We start from the raw sequence: 22,230 nt of genomic DNA on the forward strand, positions 1-22,230 counted from the left end.
AACAAAACAGAAGAGCAGGTTCAATGCTAGCGGAAAATGAAACACTGGGATGTTTGTGAGAAGAGACCATCTAGGTTCTGGCCTTTTGGAGTTATTAGTCTCAATGCTTGTCTTTTTATAGTAAACCAGAGTAGACAGTAGGACAGTCAAGGGCACCTTTTTTAAAATATCCTCTAGTATTGTGGGTTTCACCATACAGATTTTCAGGTACTAAGGAGTTTATATTGTAGTAAAGTCACGGTTCTAGCCGAGTGAAACATCCCCTGGAATACGTAAGGCAGGAAGTGTATCACAGCAAGCTCCCTTCGCTCGTGGCACAGCGGCAGCCTGGCAGTGCCTTACCTGGCCGAGTGCTGGCTGAGCTCTCACCCATCCCGCAGGAGCCCCGCACGGCAGGTAAGCGCTGCTGTTCCCCGATTCCTTCTTTGGGAAACAAACGGGGGAAGGCAGAGTGACGAGGCCACACAGCACGAAACGAGATCGCTGTGCAGGATACTCTGGCTCACTGCCCCGACTCCTCCAGGCTGCCTCGCATCTCTCAGCGCCGGCGTTTCCTTACCGAGCCCGGCACCGCACAGGCGCTCGGAAAGAGAAGCTTTATGCTTATATGCCCTGGGCTGCCAGCACCCAGTGTTCTCGGGCGTGGGACGACCCCTCCCCGGAGGCTTTGTCGCCTTTTCTTCCCCCGTTGTCCCTGCGGAGCCTCCTGAGCCTGGAGCCCCGCAGGTCCGGGCTGGCCAAACGCGGGACGGGCGGGACGCGCTGCCCCGGCGCACACGCTTTGCCCGGCTGATGCTGCTTTGTAGGCTTGCTCTGGTGTGAAACCCCTCCAGCAAGAGCCGGCCGGTCCCACCAGCCCGTTCCCTGCTTTGGGAACAGCAAAGAGCCGGTGGTGGCAGCTCCATCCTTCGGCGATGCACGGGGACTGGGCGGGGGTGTTTTGGGAGCCCCGTGTGTGTACACACGAGGGTGCCTGTGTATTACACATATGCTTTCATGGGTGTGTTTTTCTCAGGTAAGAGGAAATCTTGAATTTCAGGACACCTCAGGCAGAGGCAACAGCAGGGTGTGACCCCGGGCTGGGTGAGCGGCAGGGGAACGGAGGCGAGCGGCTCCGCTCCGGCATCGGGAGGGCGGAGAGCAGCCCCCTCAGCCCCCGCTTTCCCCGGGGATGAGGAGGAGGAAGATGAGGGCGCAGGCAAAGCGCGCCCCAGGCACGGAAAGCGGGGCCCGCGCCCTGCCAGCGCCGCCCTGTTTGCTCAGCTAATCTCGCGGGCAGGAAATTGCCTGGCGACTCATATTCGTGGATCGCGAACAGCTCCAGGGCGGCCCCTCCGGGGACATCCCCGTGCCCCTTCCCCGTTCTCGCCCGTCCGCCCCCGGCTCCGTCCGTTCCCCCCCATCCCGGCTGCCCTTTGCCCGGCCCGCTCCCGCGACCCCGGCCTGAGGGGAGCGAACCATTCCGCCCGCGGGGGCGCCCCGGCCCCGCCGGGGGGCGGGCGCTGCGGCGGGGGGCGGCTCCCGGGGGCGGCGGCGCTCCCGCAGCCGGGCGGGGACCGGGACCGGGACCGGGACCGGGATGCGCGGGGAGCGGCGGCGGTGAGTGCGGGGAAAGCGCCGTCCCGCGGGGTGGGCGAAGCCCTCCCGGGCCGCTCGGATGGAAAGAGGCGGCGGGGCCCCGCGGGGATGGGAAGAGGGTCGCTCTCGGGCACGCAGAGCCTGGGCTGACGCCGGCTCAGCTGCTTGCGACCGGCCCCGTGTTTTGGGCTACTTTTAAGGGAGTTTGTGCCGCCACCACCCCCACCCACTCCCCCGCCTCCGGTCCCTCCGCACGTCTGACGGGTGGGGGCGGTGGGGTCCCCCCTTGCTGCCCGGCTCGGCAGGGACCCCGCAGCTGATAGAGACGGGGCTCCATCTCTTTCATCGCCAGACGCTTCTCTCCCTCTTTGTCCGGGTGGTTCCCCCCGGTTCTGCCGCGTCCCCGCTGGCGAACAAAGCCTCTGCCCCGGGGGCGCCGGGGATATCCGTCCGAGGTCTGAGGAAGCGAGGGAAGAACGGCGGGGCTTGGCTTTGCTTGCTTTGGTTTCCCATCGTAAATAATCTACCTGGTGGAGGGGAAAGACGTGGGACAAGGCTCTTTGTCCGCGGTCCTTTGTTCGGCTGGTGGCTTGTAAAGGCTCCTGCGGCTGTGCGAGGGCTGCGGTGCCCGGCGGGGATGCGTTCCCGGCGCGGAGCCGGCGATGGATGCCGGCTCGGCATCGCCGGAGTTTAGCAGCAGGAGCACGGCGGATCGGCTTGCGGACGGAGATCGGGGCTTTGGGCTCCGTGTCCCCTGACAGATTCAGAGCTCCTGAGTCCCCCCTGGTGTAGCCCTGTCAGCAGCCGGGTGGGATTCGGCGGCGCCCGGAGCGCCGCGCTCGGTGGTGAGTTCAGCCCGGAGATCAGAGCTTTTCTAGGGAAGAGATGTGCTGCCCACGAGCAAAGCGAGCAACGGGCTGGAAACTACGGCCCCCTCTCCTTCTCCTGCCCCAAAGCTGCCTGAGGAATTTCCCCATGTGCAGAAGTGTAAATAGACTGGAGATGGGCTTTCTGCTCCTGCCACTGAGTGCTTGCTTGATCTCACACACATGGCTTTTGTCACCAGTCCCTTTTTCTTCCAAATGCTCATCTTGTCAACCTGTCATCTTGTCTCTGTGCCTTGACTCTGCACGTGCCCGAATCCTCTGTGTCTGCATCTTCAGGGCATCTGGGTGAACATGTTGCCAGTCAGAACATGGTGAATATTTCATTTTTGTGCCACACCTTCACTCTCTTTTGGAAGAAGAGTGGCACAATAGCAGCCTTTTTTGCAAATTGTCATGTTTAGTGAACTTTCTAGTTTCTGTATTCTCTATATTCTTGTGGGTAATGCCCTCAAAAATGAGTTATTAACATGGGAAAGGATCAGAGATGGGAGGAAGTAAGGCATGATAGAATGGAATTGCAAAGGGTGAGGATGGGCTTGCTTTCCCACAGCAGTGTAGGAAAGAAAGGAGATAAAGTGATCAGGAGATGGGAGAGTGCCTGCCTTTGCTGTCATGGGGAGGGGTAGTCTGAACTAAGAGGATTACAGAAAAAGAGATACCTTTAGGGCTGCCAAGTAGTAACATCCTACCTTTTCTGTATAGTTCATTTTACACAGTTCCTTTTCTACACCAGTAACTTATTCTGCTTCCATTTTGATAAATGCTAAATCAACTCATTAGTGTGTCTCTTTTTACTGAGGAAATGGAATTCTTTGCCATCAGCCAGGGCAGGAAGAGTGGTCATTTTTTTCCCGTATCAGTTACTGTCTATACTTATCAGATACAATTATCAACCATATCCTTGGAAGTTGTCAAAGGCATCAGTTGACTATTGTTGAGAAGGAACAAAGCCCATCATGAAAAATTTAAAGTATTTTGGGTTTAGATAGGAAGTGGAGATTGGGTGAGCTAAAGGTTGCAGATCTATCTTGAGGCTGGAGTTGGATGAGAAGGACTGAAGATGTTTAAATGGGAGCATCTTTTTTGTCTTTTCCACTTGAAGATCCAAAGAAAAGCTGAAATAATCAAAGTAGGTGTGGGCAAGTGCTGGTGATGGTTAAGAGATTAATGCTGTGTTCACTGCACATGTGTAGTGTATTATTTCCATTTTAATTTGTTAAGATGAATGGTTAATTCTGGTGTGTAGCAACTGCCAGCAAAGCAAACAGTGTTTCCCACTGAGTTAAACAAGCAGCTACAAGATGATGTTCTGGGTGTTTTGAGCAGGTGCTCAAACATTGTTCACTTAGGATTTGTCTTAGACTGGTGGAGCACATCCAAGATAACACAGAAATCCAAAGGGATTTTTTTCCCTCGTAGAAAGAAGTTCCTCCAGAGACTACAGTGAACCGTGTAAATATGACCAAGTTTGGGTTTTTTATCATGCAGCTGGAGTCAGTTTTTAAGCAAACCACTATATTTAACTTTCCTGCAGGTGTAGCACCTCTGTTCCTCACCCAAGGGAGCTCAGTCCTGGGTGCTGCTGCTGTAAGCTGGCACGGGCAGAGCCATGGCTTGGCAGCACAGCAGCCACGGCGGGTGCCACTCGAGCTGTCACTGCCACCGTGGTGGGTTTGCCAAGCACGTGTGATGAGAAGCATTTCGTCTGGGGACGTGCTTGCTGCCCTGAGAGTGCTGGGAAATGAAGAAGAGAGGGGACGTTTGGAAATATGGGGCAAGCATCCCGGGAAGGAGATAAATCGAGGAGAAATGGATGAGTGGAACGGGAGAGACAGAAGCTGTCGGAATAAGTGGGCACTGGAGAGAACTGATTAATGGAAGGAAGTGACAGGCACAAAGTGGCAGTGAAAGAAATCAGCACAGGGGAAAGCAGATCGTGGGCAAAGGTTGTCCAAGAGTGGGAAAATGCAATAGCTGGGAGAAAAATGGTAATGACATCCAAAAAAAAAAAAAAATCAAGACTGGATGAAGCTGTTTTGATTAGTTTTTCTATTTGCTTAGATTTTCTGGGCCTTACCTACCTGTTCTCATTGGATTTCTCAGCGTTGCCCTAGGGGCAAGTTTGTTATGTCAAGTAGGGTGGGAACAGTGAAACTTTTCTTTAAGGTCTCTCTGCTTTTGTACAGACAGAATTTCTGCTTCTGTACGATATGAATTTGGATACATAATTGTTTTGCACTCAATACCCTTCCTGATATTTTAGACTAAGAAAGTTTGTATTTATTTGGCTTCAGGAGTGAGAATCATATTGGTCTATATTGTTTAAGTGTATTTATTTGTAAGTTGTTTGGTTTGAGTTTTCTTAGTCTGCACAGTAATCAGTCACAGCCCACCAGCAGAGCTTTGTATTTGCCATCTCTGTGTGAAATTTTAAAGTTTCAGTTTGCAACTCTTTTGAGCATACTCAACTTTTCAATAGGAAAGGAGTTAATGAAATAGCATCAGAGTGATACCAGGGAGCTTGTCACTACTGTCATGAGATGATGCAGTCTTTGGGTCAGATAACTGACTCTGGAACTTAGCTACCAGAAAGCTACAAATATAGAAAAGATAAGTATGGCTGCAGTTTGGCTTGTCCTCTGTCAACCCTGTCTTTCTGCATGAAGAAAGGAGTTCATTGTTTTAACAGAAATCTCTTCTAGTATGTTTCTACCTGTCTGGGGCTTTTGTTTGAGCAGAAAAGAATTAACCCTCCTTCTTCCTTCAGCTTATCTCAGTGAGCTACTCCAGATGAAACAGTGGTTAGTGTGACTCTAAGGTAAGCAGGGGCAGTGTTGTCTACTAAAGTAATGCTGTTTGAGTAGGTGGTCTAGTGTCTTGTCTTAGCAAATGCATAGGAATTAGTTTAAATTCACTGAGATCAGTGCTTTAACAGTTTCAGTTTCAGGTAAGAGTAGCAGTTACAGCACAAAAGTTAAAAAGCTTCAGCATTTTCCCCAGCATTTTTATTTGTGTCTCACATGTCAGTGGCTCGACCCTCAGTTTGTAGTCACCCAACTGTAGTGTTTACATGATAATGAATGTTTTCATTTTTGATGTGCATTTAAAATTGTCAGCTGTCGTGACCTGATTAAAATGATTATGTCCATCTATTGGAAAAAGCAATTGATGTGGCAATGCCTGCAACATCAATCCTTATCAAATAGGACAGAATCATGTTTTAACAGTAGGGCAGAGTAATTAAAAATGTCAGATTTAAGTGCAATTTTTGGAGTAGTCAGGTGGGTTATTACAGTAAAATATATGTGGTTTATGAGTGGGATAATGTTACTCAGGGTGTTTTCTTTGCACTGTTTTATTTCTCCCTCTTCTCCAGTATCCAAGGTGATAATTTCCCAGAGGAAGAGGTAAGCCATAAGAGCAACTTCCTCTGCCACTCCCTTTTCCACATCGGAAACCTGCAGGATTTCAAGGGAGTGACTTAGTCAAACATGATTCACAGATACTTGATTTTTAATTTATTTAGTGTTGCTGAAGGTGCCAAGCTGTGAGTTTTAGGAACTAAAACAATCTGCCTGTAACCAGACCTTATGCTCACTTGCATGCAAGGACCTATGTGTTGCAGGATTTACATCTTGAAAAGACAGGGACTGAACAGGTTTCAGGACTATAGTGGCAAGAAATTAGGTGTAGTTTGGGGTCTAGTGTATTATATTGTGGGACAGGAGGAGGAGGAAATGAAGAAGGATGTTTAAGGCAATTTTTAGATCACAACCTTGCTGAGCTGTCCAATTTTTGACAGAGATGACTTTGCTGTCTCATAAGGATGTGGCCATTAATGGGTACAGAATCTCCACCAAATTGTGCAGGTGCCTTTCTGTGAATTATTGTTTTAGTATGACAGTGGGCTTGGGGAAAGGTGGATTTTCACACGTTTCAGAGGTAAACAGATTCCAGCAAGTTTTACTTTGCCTTCAGATTGAGCCTATCATGACTTTTGTTTGTAAATAAGCAGAGTAAATCGGGAATAAAGATAGGTTTGATTTAATCAGGAGTAAGCACATTGTCCTCAGATTACGCAGGGAAAAGGTAAATGAGCTTGCTGATGGAATAGTCTGTTTATGCACGTAGGTGTGCTGTAGTGTGGGAAAACGAAATCTCCAGACACTGAAGCCATCAGCACTCATTCACCAAATTTTGTTCAGGGTGTGAAAATCCGAGAGGCTTTCTTGTTTCCAAAACAGTGTGTCTTTTATTGGAACAGTTGAAACAGGCCCTAATCATTTGAAGATCTTGTTGCAGAGCAAATGAAACTCTAACGATGTGCAGGCGGTGCCAGTGATGGGCTTTTGTCCTCACCCTCCATCAGCTGGGGTTTCATCTCTTTTCCAAGAGTGGCAATACACTGCTGTAGGAGTTTCTGAACAGAAATGTCAGGGATAGCAGAGGTGCCAGTGATTTATTGAAAAAATATGGATACTGATCTATTACTGATATCCAGCTGTGATGGACAAAAACTCTCTAACAGTATAAAGTTAGAAGGTGTGTGTTTATTGTGTGTGGGGTCGCTCCCAAATACACACTTCGCCTTCCAGGTAATTACAGAGTCTTTTTATCCATACAAGTATTGAATACACAAATTACAAATACATATTCATCATTTTGGTACATCCCATTCCCTGCTTTGTATGCTAATAATTTTAAAAGCCATTCAGTATGCGTGGTTTGTTCCTTGAAATGGGTCGGTGTCCCTTCCATGGGGAGGGGTCCCAAAATGAGGAAGTCAATGAAGTCTTCCTCATTCTGACCTTTCTGCCTTTTCAATGCCAATATGACAAATGAACTCTTGGTAGGACTCCCATTCCTTGTCTTCAATTGGTTTCAGAACAGAGGAGGCCACGATTGTCTTATGTTCCTAAAAGCTCTTTGTCAGTTTGTGTATTCTTCATTATAAACCCAGCTAACTAAACATTGTGCTGACAAGCAATCAATGATTAGTTAACCACTAACTCCTTACTTCATCTAGGCCTACTCATTTATTATTATTATTTTAATTAACTCTAGTAAGGCTTATTTCTAACTAAAATCTTAGCTCCTCTAAAATCTCTAAATTCTTTAAAATATACGTTTCACCGGGAGCTGTAGGGAGCCACTTGCTAATGTGCAGCGAGAAACTGAAAATGGAAAAAACTATGAGGAGCAGAGAAGCCTTGAAAGATAGATGGCCAAGTTTGAGAGTTTTGTTTAAAACTGTTTATTATCAGGCAGAGAAGGGCCTGGGTGATGCCTGAGGCACTGCAGCCCTCCTGACTGGTGACTTGAGAGCAGAGTGGGTGCCAGAGCAGATTCTGCTAAAGGGAGGTGGGTATCAGCCCAGGCAGAAGTAAAGAATAGGTGAGACGTTTATGTGCTGGGAAAACTCCCTAAATCTAGGGATGGAATGCTGGGAAGTGCTGTGTACACAGGTAGTGGACTTGTGGCTTGGTGGAGCTGCAGCTTTTGGCTCCTACACTGAAATGTCCTGGCTTTAGGCTGGGGTACAGTTCATTTCTTCCTGCTGGCTGCTGCAGCATTGTGGTTTGGGTTTAGCATGAGAATAATTTTGATAACAGGCTGGTGTTTTCAGTTGTTTCTGTGGAGTCAAGGACTGTTTGCCTTCCTACACCACGCCAGCCAGGAGGCTGAGGGGACATGGCAAGTTTGAAGGGGACACAGGCAGGACAGCTGGCCCAAGGCATGTCCCACATCCTATGGCATCATAATCAGCATATAAAGCTGGGAGAAGAAGGAAAAAGGGTCTCAAACATTCAGAGTGATGGAACATTGCTTTCCTAGGGGTTTAATTCCTTATTTTTCTCTGCTTTGTACATGACTTTTGCTTTATCTATCCAACTGTCATTAATTTAATACATGTTTTCCCTCTTTTATGATTCTCTCTCTCATCCTGGGTGGGGGTTAGCAAGCAACTGGGGGGCTGGAGTTACCAGCTGGGGTTAAACCACTGCACAAGGGAAAGGAGTTCTTACTGTAAAGCCACCCAGTGTTATAATATCTTAAAATTGGAATCCTTTGTCTGACTCTCTGCTTGAGTTGTGAATCACTGTTTCTTCTGGTCGTTAGTGAAACAAAACTTAATTTGGACAAGGCTCTGTAGAGATGAAGCATGATTGGTAATGCTGTATACATTCACTTCAGATGACTTTATAAATCCCAGATGAAATAATTTTGCTGCATTCCAGACAAGCAGAGTGTGGCATGTGCTCTGTAACGAGAGTCAGCCTTGCTGGAGGCCCTGCATAACCTCATCTGAAGGAATATGATTTCATGAGAGCAGATATACTGTGGATTTTGAGCTGTTTGTTACATTAGCTCGTTAATTCATTGATTGCTTCTTGGTTTTTCTCACAGTGGAAAGTTTTTTAAAAAGTTCTTTTCTGCTTCAAATCCACTTATTATTAGTGGTGACTTCTCTGATCTCTCATCCTCTAGGAAAGGAGATGTGTAAAGAGTTCTCAAACCTGAAATGAAACCATATAAATATTTAACTTTAAAAAAGGTTATTAAAAAGCCCAAGTATTCACCAAACTGAATAAAAGATTGAATTTTTAATTGCATAGAAACCCTTCCCTTTCAGCGGTGCTCTCCTTAATGTTTGTCACATTGATTAAGTGGTAGCTGTCACCTCACAAGATAGGAAGGATGAGGTTTTTGGTGATCTTTACTATAAATCAGTAATATTAGAGACACAGAAAATTTAATTAATCTTCCTGTTTTTTTAACCAACCCTTTGTTCTGTCTTCTAATTCCAAATTGTCCCTGTTTTGTTTTTCTGTTCAGTGACATCTTCGTTGCAGACAACTCTGAAATGTTGAGTGTCACTAGTTTTCTGTGTCGAGTTGGACGTGGCCTGAAAAATTAAATTTTTGCTTCTTTTCTGGGGACCTCAGAGCACAAAGTGCAGTATTTTTAATAGAGATAACACAAGCAATATGCCAAGGTGTCGACATAGTGGCAGTATTAACTGGATTTGTGTCCTGATCCTTCAGTGTTTGGTCTGCAGACAAGTAGGAGAGCTGCTGTCACTTCTTGCTGGGGTGAGCTGCCTGTGCTCCAGCAAAGCTGGGTGCCTGGGAGCAGTGCAGGCTTTGAGTTTGGAGGATCTGAGGCAAGCTGGAAGGAACCAGGGAAGGGGTCTGTCCATGGGTTGGAAGACAAATGAGGTGAAAAGGGTGTTTCACGTCAATTAAATAACATTTTGAGGATGACAGCTGGGTTGAAAAGGTCCCTGCTGCCCAGGTTCTTCCCCATCAGCTGCTCTGGAGAATTTCAGTGTTGTGCTGGGAGCCTGGACATGTGGGTGATCCCTTCAGGATGATGGCATGGCAGATGATGGCATCTCAAAGGAACCTGCATCTTGCTCTGAGGGGCAGGATGCACAGTGGGGTTAAAACTTGCTTTGGGACTGAGAAATGACCTGTACAGAGAAAGAAAAAGCATTGCCAAGTGAGGCCAGCACAGGGGTGTTCCTGGGGGAACAGGGGGAAAGCTCTGGCCTCCCCTGGGAGAGCAGCTTGCAGGGAGCAGGAGAGGCAAAAGCCAGAGGTCAGAGAAGGAGCAGGGATCAGCAGCCAGCTCCCTTCTCCCAGGAGAATAACATGAAAAAACGTGGCACAGACAGGCTGTGCACCACAGCCTGCAACCTTGGGGCTGTGATGACTGCAGTTAATTAAATGGGTGGCTTGTCTCTAGACAGCCCAGACATCTGTCTCCATCCTTTACTTGTTTTTCTGACACGTTTCTATTTGCTTGTCCAGAGCTGAGCCCAGAGGACCTACAGATGGTCACCATTAATTTTGTCACTTGATGCAATTAAATTTTTTTTTTCTTTTAAAAACAGATGTGTAAAAAAATAAATAAATAAATCTGTTAATAGAGCAACTCACTAGAGATCTTCTATTTGGATTTAGATTTAATTTTATTTTTAAGTGTCTGGGATTCAATTTTGGCATTTCTTTTAAACCAAATTTTTTTTGTAGCCATATCAATTTTCAAATTTGATGTTAAACAAACTTTCAAGCTTCCCTTTGCATTCCTAGTCTGGCTTCTTTGGAAACTCAGAAATCATTGCATGCCAAAACATTTTCTATGTTTTGGATCACATACCTGGTTTTGCATAGGTTTATTCATGATTGCAGGATGCTGGTGTTGTGTGGGCTGAACTTGGGCTATGGGCTTTCCAAATAAAGTCTTCAGCAGTGAAGTGCAACCTTATTAGTGATTTCTTAAGGAAGCCACAGGATTACAGACAAAACTCAGGAACTGTGACTAGTAACTGCCTGTACCAAGTCAGAATCATAGCTAATGGCTTGTTATTAAAATAACTATATGTAATTTTAAAAGGATAAACCAGCTGCAGACAGGTTTGGCACTTTTTTTTTTTTTTTTCCACAGTCACCATATTAAACATGGAGTGTCCTTTCCAAGTATCTTTTAACATATTTCTCTTTGAGTTTTCTCTGGAAATTTTACTAAAAGAAAAGCCAATTGTGTTCTATATCATGCACTCAAAAAATGTTCCCAGGATACAATTCTTAACATGATGTCGTTTTTTTTTTTTCTTTTTTACTTTATTTGCAGGTCAAAATTTATCTGGTTCACTCAAATTAGTGTCATTTTAACCATCCCATAGAAGAGAAATATGATGCCAAACAGAAGTAACCTCTCCTCCTTCCAGAATGTTGGATCAGGTAATCAATTAAAATCAGGTTTATTTGTAATGCGCTGAGATCTTTCAGAATTTTTAATTGACTTTGGCCCTTTAATTCTCCTGATAAGATCAGTGCTCTGTTCTTATTCCATGTCTAACTCCATTTACCAGGCAGAACAAGGCCACAGCTGGATGTGCTGCAGACAGCCAACCCTCCCCCATCACTTTAAAGCCTGTCTGGAAGAGATAGCAGTGACCCCCAGCTAAACAACTGGGGAAAGGAAGGAAAGGAATAAGGGAGGGAAAATAAAATAATTTTTTTTTTTTTTTAATGGAAGAATTTCCTTCTAGCTCCAGGCAGCAAATAGTTTGCTGAACAGAGGACCCTTGTGCTGAGCATGAAAGCTGGGTCTGACCTGGGTGCAGGATGGGTTCAGGGCACGTCACGAGCTGCAGCTCTCATCCTCAGTCTCTGTGGCTGCGTGCAAAGACAGCATCAGCCAGGATGTGTAACACATCCTGGCACATTCATCAAGTTTCTACTCAAACATTACCCTAAAAAGAAACAAAACAAACAAGATCTGCAGCTATGATTTATTTAAATGTGTGCTGTCGTCCAGTTGGGATTTAACTGTATGACTGTGGGCACTGGAAGCAAAAACAGAACTGCATTAAGGGATAGAGAAAAGCTGAACTGGAGTGGCTGCATGAAGGTATCGTGACCTTTTCTTACTGTACTTGCTTGGATTTCAAGTACAATGAACCCTTCACTGCTGTGGTGAGCAGGCATGAAAGTTTCCATGAGCTAACTTGTTTTTTGGCAAAAGCATCCAGTCTTTGAAGGATTAAATGTGTCCTAATGCTGTTGCAAGGGAGTAATGAACAATTATTAATGTCCCATTAATATGTCTGCCAAGCTATTTATAGAGGAGCCAGTGAAATTTATGCAAAAATATTTGAACTTAGCTGTGTGAGTTAAGGTTTGGACAGCATGATTTTCATATTAAATTAGATTTCAGTTTTAAGAGAGATTTGGAAGAGGGGAGAAGAAAGACTCAGATGGAAATTAGGGTAGTTCCACAATGAAAGGTTAAGTATAAAAGGCAAATACATTGTGCTTTACATTTGGGCTCCTAAATAATTTCTAGATCTTATTCTTTTTCCTTAAAACATCACTAATACGATGAATGCTTGATTTATCCAGATGATGTTTTCTTGTCCTGACAAGAGTTCTTTTGAATTTGGGTCATATCTATCCTTTTGTTCAATTGAACTTCATCATTGCTGTTATCAAAACTTATGAAAATAGCTAAAAAATGTCAAGTAAAATATCACAATATAAGAAACTCCAGTTTCACTGCTCACAGTGGTGATGGTGTGATGGAGGACTCCGTGAGCTCACTGGTCCAAAGACAGCTTAGACAGTTGTATCATCATAAGTGTGTAAAAATTATAAATATAATATAAATCCCATCATTACAGCCAGTATAAAAATATTAAATTCAGTGTAGTGATAGACTTGAGGTTTGGTTTTGAAGGTGCAAGTTAATGCTTTCGGTCGCTACCACAGCTTCTAATTAACAACTGCTTAACCAGCAGTGGTCAAGAAGGTGTTGTATTTTACTTTGATTTTTTTTGTTTGTATCCCCTAATGCTGGCTCCTTTTATCTTCTGTCTACTCAATTCCATTAGTAGTGATCACCCTTGTTCTCAAACTTGGCTTTTTTCCTCAATAACCGAGGAGAAGCTGTAGTTGCACGCCTGGGTGGCGCAGGGGAAGCCTGGGCAGCAGAGCACGGCTGATGCCCTGGACAGGGGTGAATTCCTTGGCATTGTGCCTTATCAGCAAGGAAGTTCCCATGGCATTGTGCCTTATCAGCAAGGAAGCTCCCAAAAACCAGAACCCCTGTGAAGAATGCGTTGCCACCTTCCCCAAGATCTGCACCTAGTGATTCTCAATGAAACCAGGTCATGTGAGCTCTGGTGGCAGACAGGAGTCCCAAATTAGGTCTCTTAGCTCATATAATTGCCTGAAGGCATACTTGGACTAAAGTATTGCCTCTGAGGATGTTAAGGACACTTTACACATTAGATTTTCTCACCCAGTGACAAGCTGAAATTCAGTTTCTCACGAGGAAGCTGAAGTCACAGGTGAAATGTAACTGAGCCCAGAGTAAATCCCAGATTTGACCCTTATTTTCAGAAACAACACTTGCTGGCACTGCAGTAAGTGACACTCAAGAGTGCTTTATTAGTTCAAAGTGTAGACTAGCACAAACCAGGGGCTGCTGTAAATGTCAGTGGTGTCATTTCTACATCAGCTGAGGTCTAAGTGTAAACCTGCTGGGGGTCCTGTTTATCTCCTGCAGCAACTGGCACTGTCAGGAGCTGAATTCCCTTCTTTGCTTTTGGCAAAGTGGAGCTCAGAACTGTATGCTAGAGCTTGATATATTGTTGAACATCCACCACAGCAAAGTCTTTTTTGGTCTGTGCTCTCTTCCTGAGTATAAATTGGATTTTTGCAATATCATTAGGATCTGTAGCCTTCCCCCCCAGCAGCATTTTTAATAGTCATGTGGTTTTGTTGTTTTGAATTAAGTCATGCAACCTAGCATTCTGCTTCCTTAAGGTTACCTTTTAACCAAAGTACTCTTTGCAGATGGAGTTACAGTCTTGTATTTTTAGAGCAATGAGCTGAAACACCTTCAAAAACGTGCCTTGGTTTTCTACTTTCCCATTAAGCTTCGCAGGACCATCACAAAGTAAGCAAAAAAGCAAAAGACTCCTACTGAGCTTTAAATTGAGCTCAGTAAATTGAGTGTGCTGGGGCTCAGATGCACCAGCTGCAAGGATTAAAGGAAGAGGTGATCCACATCAGTATCTTATCTCTTTGGCCCTGGGAGACCCGAGTTGGATTCTTTACTCTGCTCTCTGGAGGACAATAATTCTTCCTTACTCCATGGATATCTCAAGAGGCTCAGGATTATAAAGGCTGAGCCATTATCCACTGTCCTATCCTGCAGTGGATAGGACAGCAAAGAAAGAGTCTAACCTCTCTCCAGTTGTGTTGCTGATTTTGGTGTGGTTTTGTGCCTCTACCCCTTCTTTTTCAGTCTCCCATCTTTTGCAGAAACAGATGGGAAAATTGTTCATCTCCTCTGCTTGGTGATCTGAGACGCATTTACTACGAGCACAGTAATTATTGCAAAAAGTGTTCACGTTATTTTGCAGGCATGCACATGCAAGAGGCTATTTGCTTGCTAAATTTTTTTTCTTGTTTGGTCTTCTTTACAGATTCCAGTAAGATTATGGCAGACTATAGCCACTCACAAAACCAGATGGAATTACAAAATGCTGGTTTGGGAAAGGGTTCTGTGGTGAATTCCCTTGAAAATGGTCTCCAGGATATTATGGAAAACCTCAACACGAAGAAATATTCATCAACTCTTAAATTTAAAACGAATGGGGACTATGCTGGCTCTTATTTAACCCTTTCACAACCTATGCCAATTAAACCTAATCCTTCAACCAGTGTTAAAAATACACATGCTATTAACAAAATTCAAGGAGGAAAGCAGTTCCCCTGTGAAAGCCCATATCTTCCAGAGAAAAGCATCTCTGTAAAGCATTTGGGTTCCATATCAGGCATGTCTCCATCCCTCAGCGGGTATAGTTCAGGAAGGACAGATTTTGATATCCATGCCAGCAGAGAAAATGAAAAATCCCTTGGACACATGGATAAGTTTTACTACTCAAAGTACAGTCAGAGAAATAAATCTTATGACAACATCTACTTCCCAGGAATGCTGGAGTCCAAGAAGATCTCAGGCTCTCTTCTGACTATGTGGAATGGAAGCTCGGGGAATGAGCTGGTGCTTTCACCTGGCAGCAATTCTGGGGCAGCCAGCATGCCTTCCAGCCCAAAGCAAGGCAGGAGAATGAATGCTGAAAACAGTCTGGCCCTTCACATAAAGCCAGTGAAGTACAAGGATGGGATGATGGAAACTCTGGGCTCACGGCCTAGGAAATACTCTGGTGGATCTCTAAGTCACATGGGAATGTACAGTCGTTCCCTACCCAGACTTTATAAATCAACAGAAAACCAGCTGGTGCCATTAAGTTTGCCCCCCAGAAGCTCTCTGGGTAATAGTAAAAGGAAAAAACTTGGAGAAAAAGATCTACCTCAGAATGCCTTCGATGCTGATAATTACCTGAATTTTTCTTCTTGCAGCTCAGGGGTTTCACCACATGGAAACTCAGTCTCCAGGAGTAATCCCTATGTCAATTCAACTCTTAGTGTTCCTGCAAGCCCTCGTGTTGCTAAAAAAATGCTTTTAGCACCTTCTTCCCCATATCTCCCTGATGATTTTGATAGACTTGGACTCTCGGGAACAAGTCCCAGTAGTTCTTTCTCCCCGGTGGATTTTGACAGGTCGTTCTCTGTCCGAAGAAACCTTTCCACCAGTTCCATGGAACTTGATGACCCAGATCTGGAAAGTTACAGGCAGACACCAAATTCTCTGCAAACGCCCATGCGAGAGCGGAAGAGCAGCATTAGCTCCATTTCTGGGAGGGAAGACCTCATGGACTACCACAGGAGGCAGAGGGAAGAGCGCCTTCGGGAGCAGGAGATGGAACGACTGGTAATTTTTTTCCTCTTCCTCTTAGTTATCTCTGATATTTAGCGTTTGCAAAACACCCATCCCAGGTCTAGCCATCAGGAAGGTACAGCAAAAAATAAGCTGCTCTGTTTTGAAATTCAAATGCTCCAGATACCTTGTTTATTATCACAGTCCATGAAGCGTGCTGCTTGCATAGACAGTACCATTCAGGCACCCTGGAAAAATGTTGGAACCCATGGAAATTGTGTTCAGTTATCCTGCAGGTCGTGTTAAAATGTCTGCATGTATAAAAGCCACAAATTACACTGCAGGGATCCTGCAGGACTTCTAGTTCTAGATGCTGGCACTGTTTTGTGGTAAGTGGGCAAAGAAAAAGAGATTCTGCCCAGCTTTGTGTGCTGCAGAGTCGGGTATATATTGGTGTGGGCTAAACAGCCATCAGCAGAGTTTTTTCTGCTTAATTTTCATTTTTTCCTTCTGAGCATGTTCATGAAAACAGAATGAACTCCTCCTTGCTTCTCCCCCTCCCAAGATGGAGAGTAGCAGAGGAGGGCAGTTTCTCCCTTTGTCTCAATCGGTGTAAAGCAGTGCATACTGCCTCAGCTTGGGATTATCTAGGTAGTAAAATATAATCTATTTATACTGAAACAACTTGTGGGTAGGAAAAGTCAAAAGGTCTTCAGAACCCACAGAGGTGTTTGAAACAGTTTTGTATTGAAACTGTCTCTGGAAGAACACATAACAGCTCTTCCAAAGGTTTTTCAAAGTGGCTTTGGGACTCTCTGATCCTATTAACATATTTTATCACCCACATAGAAACACAGGCCATTAGATGGGCCAGTTGGTATTCCTGAGTCTTAAATTTGAGACACTTAATTTTACATTTGTGTGCTTTAATTCACATCTTATGAATCAATCTCAAGCTACATCAGGGAAGGTTTAGGTTGGATATTAGGAAAAAAATTTTCACTGAAAAAGGACCAGCTGTGAGTGAAATGGCTGGCTGTCTTAGGACAAAGGTTTTGGGAAACATGTTTCTCCCTCTTCCTGCTGCCTTGGTCCTGCCATTCCTCTGCTCATTTCAGTAATCTTCTCCCTAGTCCTGGTGTGTTGTGTGTGCAGTGGTGATTGCTTCTTTGCTTCTTATCAGAAGGTTTTGCAGTCAGTCATGCTGTAAAACCTGAGATAATCAGTCATAAAAGCAACGTATTTGTATTTCAAAGAGAACAGCCCTTTTTTGTTTGTTTTGTTTTGTTTTAACTATTATTTGTAGTGAGGGATGAAAGATTATGGGTTGTTTCAGTATTCAGTGATGCTGATAATCATTCTGGTTTTATATTTGGATGAAATGGCTACATTCCCACCCCTCAGTATTTCTTCTTGCTCAACAATACATCCTTTAAGTCCCAATTCTTCAAAAAGTGAATTTGCTTACCGTTTTTCCAAAGCTTTTGAAACCAAGATGATGTTTTGTGTGTTGCATATTTGAATATGAAGGATTTTCCTCCTGCTTGAGCTAATCTTATACTCAAGATACTGCTCCATATCTGCTTCATTCTCCATTTGCCAGAGCTATCTGATAGAACAGTGAAATAGCAAAATATCAGAACAGCACCTCCTTCCAAAGGTTTGAGAGTCTGAAAAATGCCATAAGCAGGTTTCTAGATCTCTGAGAAGCAGAAAGATATATATTAAAAAATCCACACATTAGTTCTTTGTATATTAAGGGCGTGTCCTGTTCTGGTGTTATTTTACTTCATCCTTCTGTATGGATCCCTGTCCAAAGGATAAATCAAGGATCTGTCCAAACAAGGTCTTGATATATCCAGGCAGTGCTTACAAAGAATAATTTTGTTTGCCCTTGTGTACTGACATGGGCAAAGGATCCACATCTGCTCAGGTCTCTTTTTTATGGGGTTGGGGAAGGTGTGAATAAAAATCCCCAACTAAAGAAGCACTTATGGATATCAAAACTCTGTGCTCTGAGCTTTCAGTACTGTGTTAAAGCCCAGGCTGAGTAGCTGGTGGGTAAATGGCAGGGGAAATTTAGTCTCTCTGTGCACAAGTGTCAGGATTTTCCCTACCAGGTTTTTGAAGCACAGTAGGAAGAACAGTGTAGGAATACTCAAGTAAGTCCATCAGAAAAATAACACCCTTTTTTAGAGTACTAGACTGCTCTGTGGCCCAGATAAGAAGTGGAGAGTGTCTTTCTTTGCCCCTGTAGCTATTCTGCTGGCACAGAGTGGCTTGAAAGTGTCCTATTTGATAGCTGATATTCACTTCCGGATGTTTTTTTGCAGCAAAATCCATGCACTCATTGCAATCTGACCTAGTATCTGCCCTTGAACTTGTCTGTTTATTTTCACTTGTTTACTTTTTCTTTTACATATAAATTAGTCTATGAGCATTACATGTGTTTAGTTTGCTTTTAAGTGTCAGAGGTTCCTCTGGAAGTTTGCACTTAGAGCTGCTGCTGCAGCCTGCGTATGAAACCAAATGATAAGCCATCGTTGCCCAAAGAAATAACCAAATTTAAAAAAAAAAAAAGGTATAAATAGTAAAAATATGCATGTTGATTGTTTTTAATTATTTAAAAGTCCAAGTTTTAATTTTTTCCTGTGCACCAAGTACGAAAGACACATAAGTACTTGTGTAGGATTTGGTGGTTTTCCTTATCGCTTCTTTAGATCTGCTGCCTGTGGCTGGGTTCACGTAAATTAGCTGAAGACTGGTGCCACTTCTGCTTTGCCAGCCTGTTCCTTTGTGGCTTGAGGAGCAGGGGGAGCTGGCTCTGACTCCTGCCATCCCCCTGGGGCTGATGGGCTGTGGAGCAGGGGGGCAGCCAGGGCTGCTGCTGGCACAGGCAGCAGGCTCAGGGCTGCTTCTGCTTCCTCCCCAGCCCAGCTGACCGGACATCCATCCTGGCACAGGCATGTTTATGTGAGCTGCAAAAAGCACAAGCTGGAGTAGCTGCTGCTGACACTAGCCCAGGAGCCTTATAAACAAGGGAGAGAGCTGCTGCCGTGCTCTAGTAATGTTCCATCTGATTCAGTTAGCACTCTTTTTTTTAATTATTATTTAAAGAGGAAATCTCACCCTTTTTTCCCTGCGATGAAAGCCCAATTGTAGCTGCTGGAGCTAAAAGGGGCTCTTTTTCTTCAGCTGATGGGGTGGCTGGGAGTGGAACTGCACAGGCAACATAGTTGAGTAGATATTAAGGGCCATCTGTTTTCTTTGATAGCTACTTGTTTAAATAGCACTAAAGTTTTCAGTGCTGGCTTTTAGGCAGTACAGTGTATTTCCTCTAGATGGTGGTAGGCACCTAAAAATTAGATGTGCAATAGGTTCATGATGCCTTCCATCGCCCCGCTGTCTGTAGGGATACAGACATATGTGAACATACATAAACATTGTTAATGAAGTTTTAGTAGACCCAGGATTTGTACTGGGAGAGGTTTCACATCATCAGTGCCAGAATGAGTAGTAATAAAATTCAAGAGGCTTGTTCCATAGTCCACTTTGTCACAGTCAGAAGAACACTGAATTTCATTCATTTATTCAGAAGTAGGGAATAGTACAGAATATCCCTGTGCCTGGTTTGCATTGATGCCTTGCAATTTAGTAAGATGTGCTTATGCAAAGGGAAAATTAAATTAAACTATTTTGGCTGAAGCACTAGCTATAGCAAAACAAGGACTGGCAATGAGAGAACATACTAGTCTGGAGTGAGAAACTGGTGCAAACTGGAGGGAAGGAACTGTTCTCAATCCCAGTTCAAGTTTATCATTGAAATAAGCTCCTTAGAAAAACAGTGAATGTACATGTAAGAAAGCAACTTTGGGGCTCTTCTGCAGCTCTCCCCACTATCCTTTTTGACTGGCTACTGTTCCTAGCTTTTGCTGAGAAGGTGATGGTTTGCCTGTCTGGACAACAGTAGGAAATATTGTTCTTTGGGAGCTGAAAAGTGCAACAGCTTCTTCAGGCAAAGGAAACCTGTCTGCATGGACTAGCCATAATTCATGTTAGTCTTTGTCACAAGGGTTAGACTGCATATGTATTTTAAATTAAATTTGAGGTTATCCAGTTCCTAGTGGCACTTACCTGGAAAGCTTCCTTTTTGCCACAGCTGATTAACCAAGGCTTGCCACGATATCCAGATATAGCAGCACTTCTACACATTTGTAAAATTCATAAATGTGATATGTAGCTGATGAACAAATCTAGGAATCACCACATGGTTGCTGTTAAAAATGTGGGATATTTATCTCTGATATTTTGGAAATTTTTTTACAGTGTATCAGTCTATTAATGTCATTGTTAATTAATAGCAGAAGAGGGTTCTTATCTCCTTATCCCACCCTTGTCCTTCAGCATTTAAATTTGCAGCCAGGCATAGGTGATATGTAGCTTTCTCAAAGCCAGGAATAGTGAAGCTGCTCTGCCAGAAAGTGCACAAGACTTGCTACCCATTTTTATAGTGGGCAAGAGAATTACAGAAAATACACGGAGATGTTTAAATTAGTTAGAAATGACATTTTATGGGGAAACACACTGACCAGTTTACAAGGCTTGATTCAGCCTCCCCCCTCCCACCACAACCAATTTTAAATCCATTTCCTGCTTTTGACATACCTATTTTTTCCCCTCTGCTGTGTTCAGTATCACAAATAACTTGTGTGGTATCTCTTGCAAAATTGTTGACTGGATTTTCCATGTGCTACTCATTCTGTGTTCTTCATTGCAAGGGTGCTTTCCTATCTTGCTTCTTCACTGAGAAATTAATTCTGGAAGCAGTTACATGCAGGTGTGCTGGAGCTGGAATGAGCTGGCTGAGATGAAATGATGAGAATAGAGTGTATAAAATAACCACAGAGCTTCCTGTCCATAAGCCTCCCAGCACATGTCAAAATAGAAGTGAGAAATATCAGTATTTCTGTAATGTATCTGAAAGCTCATCAGGAATTTTTTGAAGACTGGTTTTCCTGCAGTTTTTAAGCTTCTTCTGAACAACTGAGAATTGACAGCAGGGGAAAAAAAGAATCCCTATTTTTCCTGACTGCTCAGCAAAGGGCTGGTTTGCTGCTGAAACTCCTCACCTGAGCTCTTTGAAATTTGCTGTTTCCTATTATTGCCCAAGGGATGGAAGCTTGGCGTGGGGTAACCTGATATACAGCCTGTTGTTGCAGGAGGGGTGACACCTCCCTGTGTCCTGGTGTCCCTGTTTCCCATCTATAACCATTACCCTGATGCCATCTCAACAGGGAGAGCTGCATAATTACTGCCTGTCCCAGCCAGCAAGGGCTGTAGGAATTGGCTTGCCTGGCCAAAACTCTTAGTAAGAGGGAGGAGAGCAGCGTTGGAAGAGTAAGGGAAGAAAGAGGCTTATAGGGTCTGGCAGTAGTTTCCTGGAGGGAAGAAGGCTTTGGAGAGGTGTAATTATGTCGACCACTTGGGGTTGAAGGATGGCTGAGAATCTGCTGGAGCTATTTCGTGAAAAACAGAAGTTTGCAGTTGCTGCCCCGGGCTCATCTCGTAACAAGAGGAGAATTCTGAGGAAAGCAGCACTGGGAACCTGGGAACAAGCCACCCAAAAAAGCACTCTCTTGTTTGGGTAGTGCTTGGGAAGGGCTGGGTTCAGACAGGTTCTCCAGCTCAGAGCTCTGAATTGCGGGTGATGTGCACGTGTGGTGCTTACAGCCAGGTAACATCTCAGTAGCCCCAAAAAACTCTGGGTGTGTGTAACCAGGGCTGAGTTTTCATGCAATGCAGTGGCTCGCTGCAGGGAAAGCTGGGGCAGTGCATTGCCTGCCCTGTTTTGCTTGATCCTTGCTGCTGGGCATGGGAAGTGTTGGGGTAGTGCAAATCCTCCTTGCAAAGGTAATGCCAGGGAGAGCTGGGAAAGCAAATCTGTCTCTGGTGGTTCCTGGGGAGGGAGGCTGAGGACGTTGGGTTTTTTGGCTTTCTTTTTAAATACTACTATAGAAGGATTTCCTAGAAATCAGAAACTAGATCATTAGTGCCGATACTAATGTCAAGCATGGAACTCTCACAGTGGTCTCTTTTCCGGCAAAATTTTCCATAGACTTATGGTAAGCAATTTTTTTTTCTTTCACAAAAGTAACATGAAATTACATAAATGCTGTACCTCTTAAAAATTAGGTCTTTCATTTTAAATATAAAAAAATCCATCTGAATCCTCTTAAATATAAAAAAATCCATCTGAACTAGAAGTTACCACGAGCTATGCGTACAGTAAAAGAAATATAACTTGGTAAGAGTTGATAAAAGGTATCGTAGAGATCTAGAAATCCTTCGGAAATTAAATGTTTTTCACAACTTGAGGCATATCAAGTCAAAATGGCATGGCTGCTCTGAGTCTGAAGTTTGAAATGTTGGTATGAATCCATAGGGAATTTGAGTAAACTGGTAAATAAAG

General features: G+C 44.2%; 1 protein-coding gene across 7 annotated transcripts in view; it reads left to right on the forward strand.

Annotated features, from left to right (window-relative positions):
* The first annotated feature begins 1,548 nt into the window (after positions 1-1,548).
* The window catches only part of PHLDB2 (pleckstrin homology like domain family B member 2), a 63,120-nt gene continuing 42,438 nt past the window's right edge, over positions 1,549-22,230 (forward strand). For 5 of the 7 annotated variants that reach the window (XM_021535383.3, XM_021535389.3, XM_021535391.3 and 2 more), the window contains exons 1-3: positions 1,549-1,599; positions 11,103-11,212; positions 14,467-15,815. In XM_021535383.3, the coding sequence (XP_021391058.2) occupies positions 11,164-11,212; positions 14,467-15,815 (1,398 nt within the window). In that variant the 5' untranslated portion in view covers positions 1,549-1,599; positions 11,103-11,163. Of the gene's footprint in view, positions 1,600-2,282; positions 2,424-11,102; positions 11,213-14,466; positions 15,816-22,230 lie in introns of those variants that run through there. The other 2 variants (XM_021535385.3, XM_021535386.3) reach the window with 2 other exon arrangements.

The sequence above is a fragment of the Lonchura striata genome, chromosome 2, assembly GCF_046129695.1.
Source record: "Lonchura striata isolate bLonStr1 chromosome 2, bLonStr1.mat, whole genome shotgun sequence".
In the NCBI taxonomy this organism is placed as follows: Eukaryota; Metazoa; Chordata; class Aves; order Passeriformes; family Estrildidae; genus Lonchura; species Lonchura striata.